Source organism: Callithrix jacchus, chromosome 6, assembly GCF_049354715.1.
Source record: "Callithrix jacchus isolate 240 chromosome 6, calJac240_pri, whole genome shotgun sequence".
NCBI lineage: Eukaryota > Metazoa > Chordata > Mammalia > Primates > Cebidae > Callithrix > Callithrix jacchus.
The window spans coordinates 59,663,612-59,680,635 of record NC_133507.1 but is presented as its reverse complement, the minus strand read 5'-3'; the positions used below and the strand labels follow the sequence as shown (position 1 = coordinate 59,680,635).

Below are 17,024 nucleotides of genomic sequence, written 5' to 3'. Positions count from 1 at the left end.
GTTACTCTGTTTGGGGTTTGAGAGTATTTTGGATCTGCAATTTTAGTTTTTAATGAATTTGGAATAATTTCAGCCACTAATTCTTTAGATATTTGTTTTGTCTCCCCTCTTTTCCCTTTTTTGGGATTCCAGTATAATTCAAGACCACCTTGTTATTATTCCACAGCTCACCGAGGTTCTATTCGCTTTTCTAGTCTCTGTGTTTTATTTTGGATCCTTTTTATTGCTCTGTCATTAAATTCATTGATCTGTTTTTTTCTAGTGTTATTCTACTGTTAATTCTACCTGGTGTATTCCTCACTGCTGATATTTTACTTGTTTTTTTTTTTTTTTGAGATGGAGTTTTTCTCTTGTTGCCCCGGCTGGAGTGCAGTGGCATGACTTTGGCTCACTGCAACCTCTGCCTCTCAGGTTTAAGTGATTCTCCTGCCTTCAGCCTCCCAAGTAGCTGGGACTAGAGGCACGTGCCACCACGCCTGGCTAATTTTTGTATTTTTTTTTTTTTTAGTAGAGATGGGATTTCACAATGTTGGTCAAGATATTCTTGATCTCCTGACCTTGTAATCTGTGTGCCTTGGCCTCCCAAAGTGCTAGGACTACAGGCATGAGCCACTGTAACCTGGCCTTACTTTTTAATTTCTATAAGTTTGATATAGTTCTACTTTATATCTTCTGTTTCCATCATTATGCTTTCATTTTTGTCCTCTCTCTTCTTGAACATAAGGAAAATGAATTTGTTAGTCTCATTATCTCCATCACTTTTAGGTCTATGTCTTTAGTTAATTTTTCTGCTGGTTATGGTCATATCTTTCTGTTTTTGTTTTTTGTTTTTGCATGTCTGGAAAACATTGACTGTATGCCAGAATGTCTGTACTTTATGTTGGTTAAGTTGCATTCCTTAGTGTTGGATTTTGTTCTGGAGTGCAGATAAGTTACTTGGACTCAGGGCTTATCTTTGAGCTATATTAGAGTGGGTTCAGAGCAACTTTTAGTCTTGAGTGAATTTATCTGCACTGGTAATACAGTGCCCTTCAGAAGATTCTACATGATTTCCATGTATTTTGAGGTTTTGCCGTTCTGGCTGTTGGGAACACAAACTGTTCCCAGCTCTGTGTCATTCTTGGTTATTCTTTTGCCCATTCCTTTGTTGCTGTTTTTTTCCCTAGACTTGGATGTTTCCACTTCGGAAAGCCAAAATTCCACTCAGTCAAAGACTTTGGGGGCCTATTTGCATGTCTCCAGAGCTCTCTTTCAGTCCTTCAAATTCTACCTTAACATCGCTAAGTTCTGTCTCTGTTTTCTCAACTCAGTGAGGCCACTGGGCTCTCTTTGGGTTTCCCCTCCCTTTGCTACAGTCTGGAAAGTGCCTCTAAGATGTAGGTATAGGTCTTGGGCTCACCTTTTTGTTTCCCTTCTCTTAAGGGTCATAGTCTATCACTGCCTGTTATCTAATGTCCATAAACCCTTGTTCCATACATTACTCTCCCACCCCCGCATCCTCCCCAATTTTCTAATTGTTTAAGATGAGGGAGTAAATTTGTTTCTTGTTACTCCATCTTGACAAGTTTTTCCTCAGTGTGAGGTTTTTGTTTGTTTGTTTGTTTTTCCCCTCAGCATAGTTTTTTTTTTAGTTTTCTTTTTTTTTTTTTTTTGGACCTATCTGTATTTGATTTCTTTTCTTTTCTTTTTTAAAGAAAGAAAGAGAAAGAGAAAAAGGGGAGAGAGAACAGGAGTCTTGCTCTATTGCCCAGGCTGGAATGCAATCTAGAAATAGGTTTTAAAAACCCCTTTTATGCTGATGATTGTGCTTAACAGCAGAGACAGGAAGGAATAAGGAAAGAAAATAACAAACATCCAACCAATATCTTGTTTAAATCTGTGAAATGCTGTGCAAGTGCTGAAGAGTGATTTGCTTCCATTTATGTGGTCACTTTCAAAATAGGTGTAATGTGATACTAAAAAAAAATGTATGTTCTGTGGACCTGGAGTGAAGAATTCTATAAATTCACTGAGTTTACTTGTTCCAGGTCTGAGTTCAAATCATAAATGTCTCTGTTAATTTTCTATCTCGTTGATCCATTGAATATTAACAATGTAGTGTCAAAGTCTCCTGCTATTAGTGTGGGAGTCCAAGTCTCTTTATAAGTCATTGAAAACTTGTCTTATATAACTGGGTGCCCCTATATTGAGTACATATATATTTATGATCATTGACTCCTATTGTTGCATTGATCTTTTTATCATTATGTAATGTCCTTCTTTGTTTCTTTTAGTCTTGGTTACTATTGTAGTCTATTTTGTCAGAGACAAAAGTTACAACTCCTGTTTCTTTTTTTTGTTTGTTTGTTTTGTTTTTCTTTCCTCTCCATTTGATTGGTGAGTCTTCCCCCAACCTTTTGTTTTGAGTCTTTGTGTGTCCTTGCTTATGAGATGGATCTGGATACAAAGTACCGATGTGTTTTGACTTTTTATTCAGTTTGCGTGTCTGTGTCTTTGATTGGGGCGTTTAATCCATTTAAATTCAGGATTAATATTGATATTTGTGAGTTTAATATTGTCATTTAATGCTGGCTGGCTATTTTGACCATTAGTTGATATAAATACTTCATTATGGAGATACTCTATCTTTTGGTAAGTTTTTGGGATGACTGATACTGGTTGTTCCTTTCTGTGTGTAATGCTGCTTTCAGAAGCTCTTGTAAAGCAGGTCTGTCTGGTGGTGATGAAATCTCTGAGTGCTTGCTTGTTCATGAAAAATTTTATTTTTCCTTCATTTATGAAGCTTAATTTGGCTGGATATGGGATTCTGGGTTGAAAATTATTTTCTTTGAGGATATTGATTATTAACCCCCACTCTCTTCTAGCTTGTAGGGTTTCTGCTGAGAGATCTGCTGTAAGTCTGATAGGCTTCCCTTTATGGGTAACCTGACCTTTCTCTCTAGCTGCCCTTAGAATTTTCTCCTTTATTTCAACCCTGGTGAATCTAATAATTAGGTGTCTTGGGGTTGCTCTACTTGAGGAATATCTTTGTGGTGTTCTCTGTATTACCTGGAGATGAGTATTGTCCCACCTTACTAGGTTAGGAAAGTTTGCCTGAATAATATCCTGAAGAATATTTTCCAGCTTAGATTTATTCTCTTCATGACATTCAGATACACCTATCAAACATAAATTAGGTCTTTTCACATAGTCCCATATTTCTTGGAGACTTTGCTCATTCCTTTTTACTCTTCCTAATCTTGTCTTCTCATTTCATTTCATTAAGTTGGTCTTTGACCTGTGATAGCCTTTCTTCTGCTTGATCAATTCGAGTGTTAAAATCTGTGCATAGGCCAGGTGCGGTGGCTCACACCTGTAATCCCAGCACTTTGGGAGGCTGAGGCGGGTGGATCATGAGGTCAAGAGATCGAGACCATCCTGGTCAACATGATGAAATCCCGTATCTGCTAAAAATACAAAAACTTAGCTGGGCATGGTGGCGCGTGCCTGTAATCCCAGCTACTTGGGAGGCTGAGGCAGGAGAATTGCCTGATCCCAGGAGGCGGAGGTTGCAGTGAGCCGAGATGGCGCCATTGCACTCCAGCCTGGGTAACAAGAGCAAAACTCCGTCTCAAAGGAAAAACAAACAAACAAACAAAACCTGTGCATACTTCTTGGAGTTCTTGTATAGTATTCTTCAGTTCCATTAATTCACTTATATTCCTCTCTAAATTGTCTATTCTCGTTAGGATTTCGTCAAATCTTTTTTCGAAGTTCTTTACATTGTGCTAGATCATGTTCTTTTAATTCACAGAAGTTTCTTATTATCCACCTTCTGAAGCCTGATTCTGTTAATGGAATGCACACGTTCTCCATCAGGCCTTGTTCCCCTGTTGATGAGGAACTGTGATCCTCTGTAGAGGGAGAGGCATTCTGATTTTGAGTATTCTCAGCCTTTTTATGCTGGTTTCTTCCCATCATTGTAAATTTATCAACCTGTCATCTCTTTGTAATTACCAACTTTCAAATTAGGTCTCTGGATGGACTTCCACCTTGTTAATTCCCAGGGCTGAAATCTGAGCAACCCACTGCTCTGGCTAAAACAGCGGCCTCAAGATTCTTGGTGCTTTTCTGTCCGGGAGTCTCCCCTCTGGCTTCCCTCCTGAATCCCTTCTTCAATCAGCTCCCAACGTTGGCCAAAAGGGGAACCAGTCCCGTTTACTCTGCACCAAGAACCGCTGCGCCAGGGCACCGGCAAAACCACAGCGCCAGCTGCAAGAGTCGCACTGCCGACCCGTGGGGCTCCTCCGCTAGGAATCTCCTGGTCCTTGAGCAACAAAAATTTGTCTGAAAGTGTGGCATCCTCTCGTTCTCTGTGCTTTCACTGGGAGCTATAAGTCTGAGCGCTAGTGGTCAGCCATCTTGGATCGCTCAGATCTTGGATCTCTTTTTTCAGTTTTCTTTTTTTCTGATAGAGTCTTGTTCTGTTGCCCAGGCTAGAGTGTAGTGGCGTGATCTCGGCTCACTGCAACCTCTGCCTCCTTGGTTCAAGTGATTGTCCTGTCTGAGCCTCCTGAGTAGCTGGGTTTACAGGCATGCGCCACCACGCCTGGCTAATTTTGTATTTTTAGTAGAGATTGGGTTTCTCCATGTTGGTCAAGCTGGTCTTGAACTCCTGACCTCAGGTGATCCACCCGCCTTGACCTCCCAGAGTGCTGGGATTATGGGCCTGAGCCACCGTGTCTGGCTATGAATAGTTTTTTCATGTACCATTACCATGTTGTTTTGTTTCTGCTTGAAGCTTTCAATGTATATTACTATTCTTCTTCTTCTTCTTTTTTTTTTTTTGAGACAGAGTCTTATGTTGCCAGGTGTCAGACTGGAGTACAGTGGCACGATCTCGGCTCACTGCAACCTCCGCCTCCTGGGTTCAAGCAATTCTCTGCCTCAGCTTCCCGAGTGGCTGAGACTACAGATGTGAGCCACCATGCCCAGCTACTTTTTATATTTTAGTAGAGATGGGGTTTCACTATGTTGGCCAGGATGGTCTCGATCTCTTGACCTCGTGATCTGCCCACTGACCTCCCAAAGTGCTGAGATTACAGGTGTGAGCCACCGCGCCCAGCGTCAATGTATATTTACTGTCTTAATACTTGAATAGATTTACAGTATCTCTTTTTACTTTCAAGTTTTGTCATCTTATGTGCACACTGTAATTTAAATATTTTGCTTTTGTTTTTCTGGTATTTGGGGCCCACTAAATAATATTTAAACCCGTGTAGATGGAATTTAAAGTTTTTTCTTTTAGTTCTTATCGTTTATCTAACAGTTTTAGACATGAGATGGAGCTGTACGTTAGTCCTACCTATTAGAGATGTAGAAATGTGTATCTAGAAAAATGGCTCAGGAATATGTGTAGGTGAATTTGGAAATGATTTCTGATCTCCCTTTCTCTGCTTTGTAGTTCACTTAATTGTGTTTATCATCATTGTCTATCTCTGTCCTATAGAATGTTGGCTTCCTAAAGACTAGAATCAATACTTCTGATGATTTCAACTTTAAAATAAGTTTTCATCTCTGATAAAGCTACTTCACTTTTATGACTTTTGTTTTTCAGAATTTTCTTAGCTATTCTTGCTTATTTTTCCATATGAACTTTAGAATCAGCTTGTTTCTTTCTTATTGTTATTTTCACTGGGTCATATTAAATATATAGATTAGTTTAGATATCATACATATTTATGGTATGCCTTTTATGTCATTTTGGCCTGTATCCTGAATATCTTTTGACAATTTTGTTAAAGTTTAGTTAGGTATGTCATTTAATGTTTCTGAGATTTCCCCATCTGTCAGATGAAGGGCATAGATTATATCATCAGGGCTTTTAACCTGGAGGAGTATGACTGTCCAGGAATCTCCGTGAATGATCTAGAATTATATGCAAAATAACGTGTATGTGTGTAATTTGTTGCAAAATAATGTGCGATGTGTGTAGTAAGTGGAGAATGGGATGTTCTTGCCAAAAACTTACTTGTAGGGGAGCTTATTATCTCAGATACTTTTCAAATTCTTGAAAAATGTGGTTTAGTTATTTGAGTTGACCTTTCCTTGCCCTCCTTCTCCCCACCAAGTATCAATAACTTGCAGATAGACCACCATAACCCCCCCACTTTTGATTTCTTTGTCCTCTCCATCTCCCACAGTCCAGGAAGTTTGCTTTTAGTCATTTAAATTTGATTTCAGAGGAATCATAAGGAGAATTTCTGGGGTAATGTTCTGTTTCTTGATCTTAAATTGGCATTTACATGAGTATGTTCATTTAGTGATATACTTCATTGAGTTGCATACTTAACCTTTTAGGTAATTTTTTATCAGTTGTGCTTTAATGAAAAATTTTAAAAAGATGATGTCAAACAAAATTTAGAGAGGTCATTTTGTTTACTATTTTTGTAGTTCTGTTTACCGTAACATCATTCCCCAGTAAGGACTGTTTAACCTTCTTTTTTTTTGAGACGGAGTTTCGCTCTTGTTACCCAGGCTGGAGTGCAATGGCGCAATCTCGGCTCACCGCAACCTCCGCCTCCTGGGATCAGGCAATTCTCCTGCCTCAGCCTCCCGAGTAGCTGGGATTACAGGCACGTGCCACCATGCCCAGCTGATTTTTTGTATTTTTAGTAGAGACGGGGTTTCACCATGTTGACCAGATTGGTCTCGATCTCTCGACCTCGTGATCCACCCGCCTCAGCCTCTGTTCAACCTTCTTAATCTTGCAAATCTGTTGGGTTCCTTGCAGAAGGTTGTCTGTGACCTCTGACCTGCTAATGTGAATGTATTACATCCTGCCTCATTTTTAATTGGGAGGTATACCAGTTGCTTAAAAAGCCCTCTCTTGTTCACTTGGGGAGAGATCGTTAATACATGTTTATATGCAGTTTCATTTGTCAGGTCTTTGACTGATTTTACTGGTGTCTTTTGGTTAGTTCACTTGACTTACTGGTTCTTCCTGTAGCCTTAGTCATTGATGATGAAGTGACATGAATTTCAGGATCAAATTAGGTGTTATAGGCTGGGCGTGGTGGCTCACGCCTGTAATCCCAGCACTTTGGGAGGCTGAGGCGGGTGGATCACGAGGTCAAGGGATCGAGACCATCCTGGTCAACAAGGTGAAACCCCATCTCTACTAAAAATACAAAAATTAGCTGGGCATGGTGGTGCGCGCCTGTAGTCCCAGCTACTCGGGAGGCTGAGGCAGGAGTATTGCTTGAACCCAGAAGGCGGAGGTTGCGGTGAGCCGAGATCGTGCCATTGCACTCCAGCCTGGGTAACAAGAGCAAAACTCCGTCTCAAAAAATAAAGAAAAAACAAAAAAAACAAATTAGGTGTTATAAATGGAGTAAATTTCTTGTTGCTTGAATCAGTGCAATCTAAATAAACAAAGTAAAAATAGCAAACTTTCCCCCTCAACTTCCCCAGAGCTTTGCATGCCCAGCCTAGCTCCTTCATGTCATTTTGGTCTGTTGCCTAAGTATCACCTCTTCAGAAAGGCCTCTCCTGATAAACCCAATCTAAAGGAGCCAAATGGATGCTGTTTATATATGGTGCTGTCAAATATTTTTTTTCTTTTTTTGAGACAGGATCCCACTATGTTATCCAGACTGAAGGGCAGTGGGATGATCTTGCTATATTGCCCACGCTGGTCATGAATTCCTGGGCTCAGGCACCATATCTGGCTAATTTTGTAGAGATTGGGTTTTACAGTGTTGCCCAGGCTAGAAATAATTTCATAGAGTTTATTACTGTCAGATATTTCCATATTTTGTTTCTTTCTTTCTCCCTCAGAAAGTCGGATCCCTGACAAGCCCTCTGTAGTCCCAGGGCCTACATGTGAGGCATGTCATAGCTCTTAAAAAAATTTTTTTTTGAACAACTGGGATTATTAAATAGTCCGGGATTATTATTTATTTGGTTGCCTTTAAAATAATTTTGTTGGCTGGGCCTGGTGGCTTTTGCCTGTAATCCCTGCACTTTGGGAGGCTGAGGCAGGTGGATCACTTGAGGTCAGGAGTTCAAGACCAGCCTGGCCAACATGGCAAAACCCCATCTCTAATAAAAATACAAAAAAAATTTAGCCAGGCGTTGTGGCACACACCTGTAATCCTAGCTACTACTACAGAGGCTGAGGCAGGAGAATTGCTTGAACCTGGGAGGTGGAGGTTGCAGTGAGCTGAGGTCATGCCACTGCACTCTAGCCTGGGTAAAGAGCAAGACTTCATCTAAAAAAAAATTCTGTTTAGTTAAGTCTTTGTTTCAGCAAGTCTTTTTCTAAGACTTGATGAAATAATATTAATTTAAAAAAAAGATTTTTTGAAGAGACAGGATCTTGCTATATTGCCCAGCTGGTCATGAATTCCTGGGCTCAGGAAATCTTCCTGCCTCAAACTGAGTATTATCAAGTCTGTATTGAGCATCTGCTATGTTAAATGATGAGTCCCCACAGTATGCTCAGCCTGAATTACAAAAACCACTTTTGTTCGACAATCTTACAGTATGTTACATCCATATTGGACAGGTCTGCTGTATTCAAACTAGTTCCCAGAGTCTTATTTTTTTACTTTTTTAATTATTAAGTTTTTAATCACCAGTCTTCTAATACACTTCTGTAACCTCAGTCTTGAAATTATTTAGACCATTCTTGCTGTTCCTTTGGCTTATTTCCCTGCTTGAATCTTCACTCCTTGAAGCTACTTGATACTCTGTTCAAATTGTTCTTTACTCCACCCAGTAGCTCTTTGGAATTGGTTTCTTTCCTGCACAAAATGTCCAAGAGAGCTTTCTAATCCTTACACTTTCTGCTTTCCAGCTATTGGCAATAAGAGCTTATAGTCAGTTGCAAAGAAAATGAGCACTCAAATAAAGGATTTCTCAGCAGGGCAAATTTACTTCTGCAGAAGGGTGTTGCTCGATCTTCTGGTCACTGTAAGAGCACACTGAATAAAGGAGGGAAGGGATTTTTATCCCTAACGCAGTCAGTCCCTGCTTCTCTGTCTGGTCCTCATTGGCTGGGGTCTGACTGCACAATCTAAGCTGATCCTGATTGGCTACTTCAAATGGAGCAGGGGTAGGGGTTACAGCTTTGGGAAGAGCAGTTTCAGAACTAAGGGTGCCAAATAAGGAACAGATGTAGTTTATAAAGTTTACAGATTGGGAATAGATGGAAGATTGTTAACTAGGGGCAAGGAGGCAAGGAAGTTAGGTTTTGAAAATAGAGGACAAATAGAACTTTTGAAGAGGAACTCACTGTTTCCAACACAGCTCTCAATTCTTTTATTGCATCCTTCAATTTAGTGTCTGTTTTTCTGTTCTTCTCTGCTGGCTGTCATTTCTTCCACTTTCTCTCCTTCACATTTATACTTACAGGCCTCTTAATTAAGTTATCTTAGATCACAGCTAGCTCTCTAATCTGTCACACAGGCCAGGTTCTCCTTTATACAAGCTTTTATGGGCTGGGCACAGGGGCTCATGCCTGTAATTTCAGCACTTTGGGAGGCCGAGGCCAGTGGATCACCTGAGGTCAGGAGTTCAAGACCAGCCTGGCCAACATGCTGCAACCCCATCTTAACTAAAAATACAAAAAATTAGATGGGTGTGGTGGTGTGTGCCTATAGTCCCAGCTACTTGGGAGGCTGAGGCAGGTGAATCACTTGAACCTGGGAGGTAGAGGTTGCAGTGAGCTCATACCACTGTACTCCTCCAGTCTGGGCAACCGAGTGAGACTGTGTCTCAAAAAAAAAAAAAAGCTTTTATGGAAATAATAGCTTTTAAAAGTGTACTTGATTTTATTTAGTTATTGACATATTGTGTGTCCCAGCTGGAAGAAGTTGTTTTTTTGTTTGTTTTTGGAGTTGGAGTCTTGCTCTGTCATTCTGGCTGGAGTGCAGTGGTGAGATCTCAGCTCTCTGCAACCTCTGCCTCCTGGGTTCAAGCAATTCTTTCACCTCAGCCTCCTGAATAGCTGGAATTTCAGGTGTATGCTTTTGTGTTTTTAGTAGAAACAAGGTTTTACTATGTTGGCCAGACTGGTCTTGAACTCCTGATCTCAAGTAACTTGCCCACTGTGGCCTCCCAGAGTGCTGGGATTACAGGTGTGAGTGACTGCATCTGGCTTGGAGAAGTTCTTAAATTAATTTTTTTCTTTTAAATCAAGGTTTGAACCTTAAGGTGTAATGCTTCCTAAATTTTATCATAGTAATGGAAGATGTGAAAAATGGTATTTGGATGGGATACAGAGGCAACTGAAAAGGTTGCTCAGGCTCTGCCTGTGTGTCTGCCTTGAGGACCAAGGAAAATCCATCTCTCTGCACTGTAATCTGCTGACCTAACAATTAAAAGCCCTACCTTAAGGGTAGATACACTTCAGCAGAGTGTGAACATGCTAACTTTTATTTTGTATTTGTGTATACTTTTTTTAAGAGTTGTAACTTTTGTTAGATTCTCAAAAGGGTCCTTGAGGCAAACAAAGGACACTAATGATGTTTTAAATTCTGGTACTAAACCAAATGTATGGTATAACTTATTTTTTGCTTTTGGTTTAAATTTTTCCTTTTGATTATAAAGTTATACATATGTTAGTTACATAAAATTCAAACATTATAGGTAAAATTAACATAGAAAGTAAAAGTATACCATATCACACTCTCAGTTAATTTCTACGAAGTTTGGGTATATATTTCTGAAAATATTTTTCTTTTTATATATATTAACATTTCTTTCCCCTTCTCCAATGTTATATTTATAGAAGTGATTAATTGTACTGCTCTGCAATTCATTTCTCACTTAATTTATTTTAGATATAATTATACTTTAGTGCTTTTTGGTCTACCTCATTTAAAAAAAATTATTTTGTATATCTGCCATTAGTTTGGTTTACTTTTCTTCTATGATTAAATGCATGCATTTTTAAACTTTTTAATATTATAAATGGTGGTATAATGAACATCTTTGTGAGTATATTTAGGGGTATTTCTGTATAATAAATTTGCGGAAATAGAAATGGTAAGCTAGTGTTACGAACATTCAGAATTTTGATAGTTATGGTCAAGTGCCACCAAAAACTCTACCTGTTACTCTTCCATGTGTGCAACAAAAATTTCTGAACATGCTTTCAGTGAATTAGCAAAGTTAATTTTTCCTGATCTGCAAGATGAAAAACTGTTTTTACATTATGAAAATTTCCAAACATATGCAAAGGTAAATACAACAGGACATTGAACCTTCCTATGCTAGTCACGCAGACTCAGCATTTTTAAAGATTTCAGCCACATTTGCTTCAACTGCTCTTTTTTCCCTTTTGCTGAAGTATTTTAAAGCCACTCCCCCAAATCATGTCATTTTACCCTGACATGATTCAGTTTTCTTCTTTAAAGATTAGGGTTTCTTTTTTCTTTTTAAGATTTTTAGGTTTTTATTATAAGAAATTTAAAACATATATAAAAGCAGTCAGCACAATGAACTTAACTAGTATGGTCTTTTGTTAGGAAAAAAAAATCCAAAAAAAAAAAAAAAAAAAAAATCCTTGGTATTATTTTTGACTGAAAGACAAATTTAACCTTCTTTTAAATGAATTCCTTAAACATCAGAAGCAAGTACTTTATTGACTTTAATATTGATACATATTCTGTTTAATGAATATAACATAATGAAACCATGTATCTCTTGGTTTGAACAAGTAGCAATTCAGAGCTGCTCTTGGTGTACTCCCATCTACTTTCCTTTATCTCACCAGATTATTTTGAAGTAGGTCCCATATATTAGAACATTTCATCTGCAAATCGCTGTCTCTGTCTAAAAGACAGGGAATTTACTTTTTTAAATTTTTATTTAAGACAAGTCTCACTCTGTTATCCATGCTGGAGTGCAGTGCCGCACTATCTCGGCTCACTACAATCTTCACTGCCTGAGTTCAAGTGATTCTCTTATCTCAGCCTCCTGAGTAACTGGGATTACAGGTTTACACCACCACGCTTGGCTAAGTTTTGTGTTTTTAGTAGAAACAGGGCTTTGCCATGTTGGCCAGGCTGGTCTTGAACTCCTGATTCAAGTGATCTGCTTGGCTTGGCCTCCCAAAGTACTGAGATTATAAGTGTGAGCCACTGCACCCGGCCAGTAATTCACTTTTTAGTGATAATCACAGTTTATTGTCACACCCACATAAAATAATTCTTATAACATCAAATAACCATGAACATTTTCTTATATAACCTCAACATCATTATCACACCAATAAAATCAACTGTGATGAACTAGTACCCAGTTTATAATCAGCTTTCCCCAGAAAGAAATTTCCTTTTTGAAAGGATAAAAAGTACATTTCAAAAATTCCTTTCAGAGTTGATTTATTAGAACTAGTTTACATACTGTATGTGCTTATTGGTTCTCTCAAACCTCTTTTAACCTAGAGTAGCCCTGGTACCCCTTTATTCCCCTCTGTCACTGACAGGTTACAGAAACTGGGTCAGTTGTCTTGTATAATCCCTCACATTCTATGTTTATTTATTTGCTTTTTAGTGGTGTCATTTAACATGTCTCTTTATCTCTCATGCTTCTTGTAAATGGAGGTTAGCTCTGGAGACATGGTGTCATTCAAGTTCAATTTGTTTGATAAAAACATTTCATAAGGTGTGTTGTGTGCTTCACTCACATCATAGTTTCTTTTTTTTTTTTTAAACTTCTAGTGATATTAAGATTAATAGGTTTTTTTTTTTTTTTTTTTTTTTTTTTGAGACAAGAGTCTCATTCTGTTACCTGGGCTGTAGTGCAGTAGCGTGATATCAGCTCACTGCAACCTCTGCCTTCTGGGTTTAAGCGATTCTCCTGCCTCAGCCTTCTGAGTAGCTAGGACTACAGGTGTATGCCACCATACCTGGTTAGTTTTTTGGATTTTTTTAGTAGAGATGAGGTTTCACTATGTTAGCCAGGCTGGTCTTGAACTCCTGATCTCAAGCAATCTGCCCACCTCAGCTTCTGAAGGTGCTGGGATTAAGGCCTGAGCCACTGCACCTGGCAGATTGATAAGGATATAATAGTCCTTATATAACTATAATATTATTATCACACCTAATAAAATTAACTGTAATGAACCAGAGAACTGTAAAGAACTGTAAGTAACTGTAATGAAAACCTAATGGCTCCATTGCATGTGTCAGTTATTTCACTGGATATAACATAATGGTTTCTCCAGTTATTCATTTTTTGTTTTAATAAAATCAATTGCTTTGATTATTAGAGAAAACTGGAGCATCTTTTCATTTGTTTATTGGCTATTTGGTACTTGTATTGTAAATTGTTCATGACCTTGCTTGATTTTTCTGCTGAATTGTTTCATTTTCCTTATCCATTTTTGAGAATTTATAATCATAGATATTAATCTTTTATCTCTTTTACATATTGTAAATATTTTTTCCAGTTTGTTATTGTTTTCTATGTAGAAGCTTTTGATTTGCATAGTCAGGTTTTTTTCTTACTTTTGTGGCTTTTTGGTTGTAAGTCTTAACTTAGGCTTTTTATGTTCTGAGATAATATAGGAAAATAGTTAATTTTCTTCCAGGCTCCACTTCTTACATTTGATTTTTAATGTATATGGAATATATTTTGTATATAGTATGAGATAGGAATCAAATTTGCTTCCTACACTTAAATAATAATAAATTTTGTCCTAAAGTAGTTTATTAAGTCTCTTCCCCACCATATCGAATTGAGATGTCACATGTATCACAAATTTATATATACTTTTTCTGGACTTTATTGTTGTTCATTTAAAATTATTTATTTAAATTTTTTTTGGTAGACTGTGTCTTGGTGTGTCGCCTTGTCTGGTTTTGAATTCCTGGCCTCAAGGGATCCTTCATCCTTGACCTCCCAATGTGCTGGGATTACAGGCATGAGCCACCATGCCCAGGCCATTGCGGTCCATTGATGTTAGCACATTATCAGATAATTTTAATTAAAATAGTTTTATACTGTGCTTTAAGGTCCAGTACATTATCATTAATCTTTTATTTTCAGGCTTTTTTAATAGTATTTTTCACATATTTGCTCTTCCTTTTGAATTTTAGAATTAGTTTGTGATTAATTCCATTGGGATGTAAATCTAATGGCATTAAGTTTGGGGAAAAATGTTTTTCATTATTAATATTTTTTCAAGACAGAGTCTCACTCTGTTACCCAGGCTGGAGTGCAGTGGTGTGATCTCGGTTCACTGCATCCTCCACCTTCCGAGTTCAAGTGATTCTCCTGCCTCAACCTCCCGAGTTGCTGGGACTACAGGCATATTCCACTATATCCGGCTAATTTTTGTATTTTTGGTAGAGATGGGGTTTTGCCACATTGGCCAGGCTGGTCTTGAACTCCTAACCTCAGATGATCCACCGGCCTCACCTTCACAAAGTGCTGGGATTACAGGCGTGAGCCACTGCACCTGGCGGAAACTGTCTTTTAAAAACATATAAAATTGATTTTTCCATTTAGGAATGTAGTTTTTCTCGATTTATTCGGCTCTTTTGTATTTTACAGCTTAAATAGATTCTCTTCCCTTCTACTTATTTCTAGGCATTTTACATGTTTAATGTGACAATTATGTGTTTGGTCACAGAATAACTTAATTGTGATTATCTGGATGTTGACTATAGAATAGTTTTCTTCAGGGTGGGGCACAGTGGCTCACGCCTGTAATCCCAGCACTTTGGGAGGTCAAGGCTGGAGGATCGCTTGAGGCCAGGAGTTCAACATCAGCCTTGGCAATGTAGCAAGACCCTGTCTCTACAAAACGTAAAAATAAAAAAGCCAGGTATAGTGGCACCTGCCTGAGGCTGAGGTGGGAGGATTGTTTGAGCCCAGGACTTTCAGGATGCATGTGGGTGAAAAGGCAAGACCCTGTCTCTAAGGAAAAAAAAAAGAATAACTTCATTTTTGCTCAAGCATGCCAGTCATACTTGAAAATGAATATAGGCTGGCCGCAGTGGCTTATGCCTGTAATCCCAGCACTTTGAGGGGCTGAGGCAGGTAGATCACCTGAGGTCAGGAGTTTGAGACCAGTCTGGCCAACCAATATTGTGAAACCCCGTCTCTACTAAAAATTAAAAAAATTAGCTGGCATAGTGGTGCACACCTATAGTCCCAGCTACTCGGGAGGCTGAGGGAGGGAGAACCGCTTGAACCTGGGAGGCAAAGGTTGCAGTGAACTGAGATCCTGCTACTGCCCTTCAGCCTGGGTGACAGACCAAGACTCCTTCTCAGAAAGAAAGAAAGAGAGAGAGAGAGAGAGAGAGGAAAGAAAGAGAGAGAGAGAGAAAGAGAAAGAAAGAAAGAAAGAAAGAAAGAAAGAAAGAAAGAAAGAAAGAAAGAAAGAGAAGGAAGGAAAAAGAGTGAATATAAACAAGATTAGAAGGAATTAATACACTTAAGTGTATACACTTTTAAAATAAACTTCAAGTTTTTATGTCACTTATCTATTCATTAATGCAATAAGTTAGAAATTGTGAGGAAAAATGTAAATTCTTTGGAAGTGATCAATAATGTTCTTAATGGTTTAAAAGAGTGGAAGTCATAAAGAGGTACCTGAAAGTAATAAATGTCAGTTAACAAATGTGCCCTCTAATGAGATTTTTCTTTTTGTATTCTATTTGGAATTTACTATTAATTTTATGGTCTTTTCTTGGGGAAAATCTACTTGAGTGCCTTTTTTAATATAAAGACTGATTAAAATTATATTCTTTTAACTTGGTAACTTAAAAATCACAAAGGAGGATTATATTGGCCTGTATTCTATTTATGAGTATTGTAAACAGAAATAATATGTTTTTGGATGATTATACATTACTGTTAATTTTTTTCTTTTTCATATTACAGGTTTTGCAAAAGGCATCAAATTAAATCAAGTTCAAATATTCCCTGTGTCCCTAAAGACTTACTGATGATGTCTGAATTTGTTCTTCCAAGATTTATTTTTTGTCTTATTCAGTACTTAAGAGAAGGCTATAATGAACCAGGTATGTTTTAATCTACTTCTTGTTAGTACTCTTTTTAAATTCTAAATTTACAAAGTTTTAGCATCAATAATGAGGTGAATTTTTTCAGATATCTTTTTTTGCTGAACATTTAAAAAGAGGTGACTATAAAATACAGACTGAATAGAAACACGCTAAAAATAAATTATATAACCTTATAGATATGTTATAGTAGATCTAGTTTGGTGCTTTCTGCTTCTGGGGTCATAAACGTTTTTGGTCAAATTTATTTGATTTTGCAGATGAGGAAGTAATCATTTTATGGAATTAAAGTGACTTTGCAATGTTAGGATAAAGCAGATTGAGAACTGGAAATGTTTGGATTTAACGTAGATTTTAGAAGATAAAATGCTTGATCAACTTTTTTTTAAGGGGTCTGTATTATATTTTTATTCTCCATATATATTATATAATAACTTATGATAGGGTCAGATTGCTCACTTTCAGATCACTGGTAGAATATATGTGTGTGTAATCATCATGTTAGTATTTAAAAGAGAATTAAATTACAGATGTTCTTATCTTTTAAGATTTAATCATAATCTAATATACTTCATTTAGTTAAATAATTGGATTTAGGTATCTGTTAAAGTTCTTGGTCTGACGTTGTGAATTACAGATATTCATTAGTAGTATGAATCAAATTTGTTAACTTTTTGTTATGTCTTTTACCTTTCTAATGATACCTGCATTTCTATTCTATAAGAGACTAAATTTTGCATTAATTTTAGAGGTTTAAAATTACTTATTACTATAAGTAACTTTATATTTATTTTGAAACTGTGGCACACATTTTCATCTTCTGTTGCTATCCTTAAATGTAGAGGAATGTTATATAATGTCCTCATTTCTTAAACTATCTTACCTTTATTGTGAGGAAACCATTATACTTTCTTATTTGTACATTTTAAGCAAAAACATACAATCCTTTGTTAAATACTTCTACTTAACAGAATATATATGTTAAAATATAGAAAAATAAGC

General features: G+C 37.5%; 1 protein-coding gene across 13 annotated transcripts in view; it reads left to right on the top strand.

Moving 5' to 3' along the window:
• Positions 1 to 17,024, top strand: part of UBR3 (ubiquitin protein ligase E3 component n-recognin 3) — a 271,060-nt gene that overhangs the window by 31,769 nt on the left and 222,267 nt on the right. For 12 of the 13 annotated variants that reach the window (XR_013518889.1, XR_013518888.1, XR_013518887.1 and 9 more), the window contains exon 2: positions 15,883 to 16,022. Coding sequence is in view for 9 of the 13 variants with exons in the window: in XM_054257546.2 (XP_054113521.1) it covers positions 15,883 to 16,022 (140 nt within the window). In the remaining 4 variants the exon portion in view is untranslated. Of the gene's footprint in view, positions 1 to 15,881; positions 16,023 to 17,024 lie in introns of those variants that run through there. The other variant, XM_078327422.1, reaches the window with a different exon arrangement.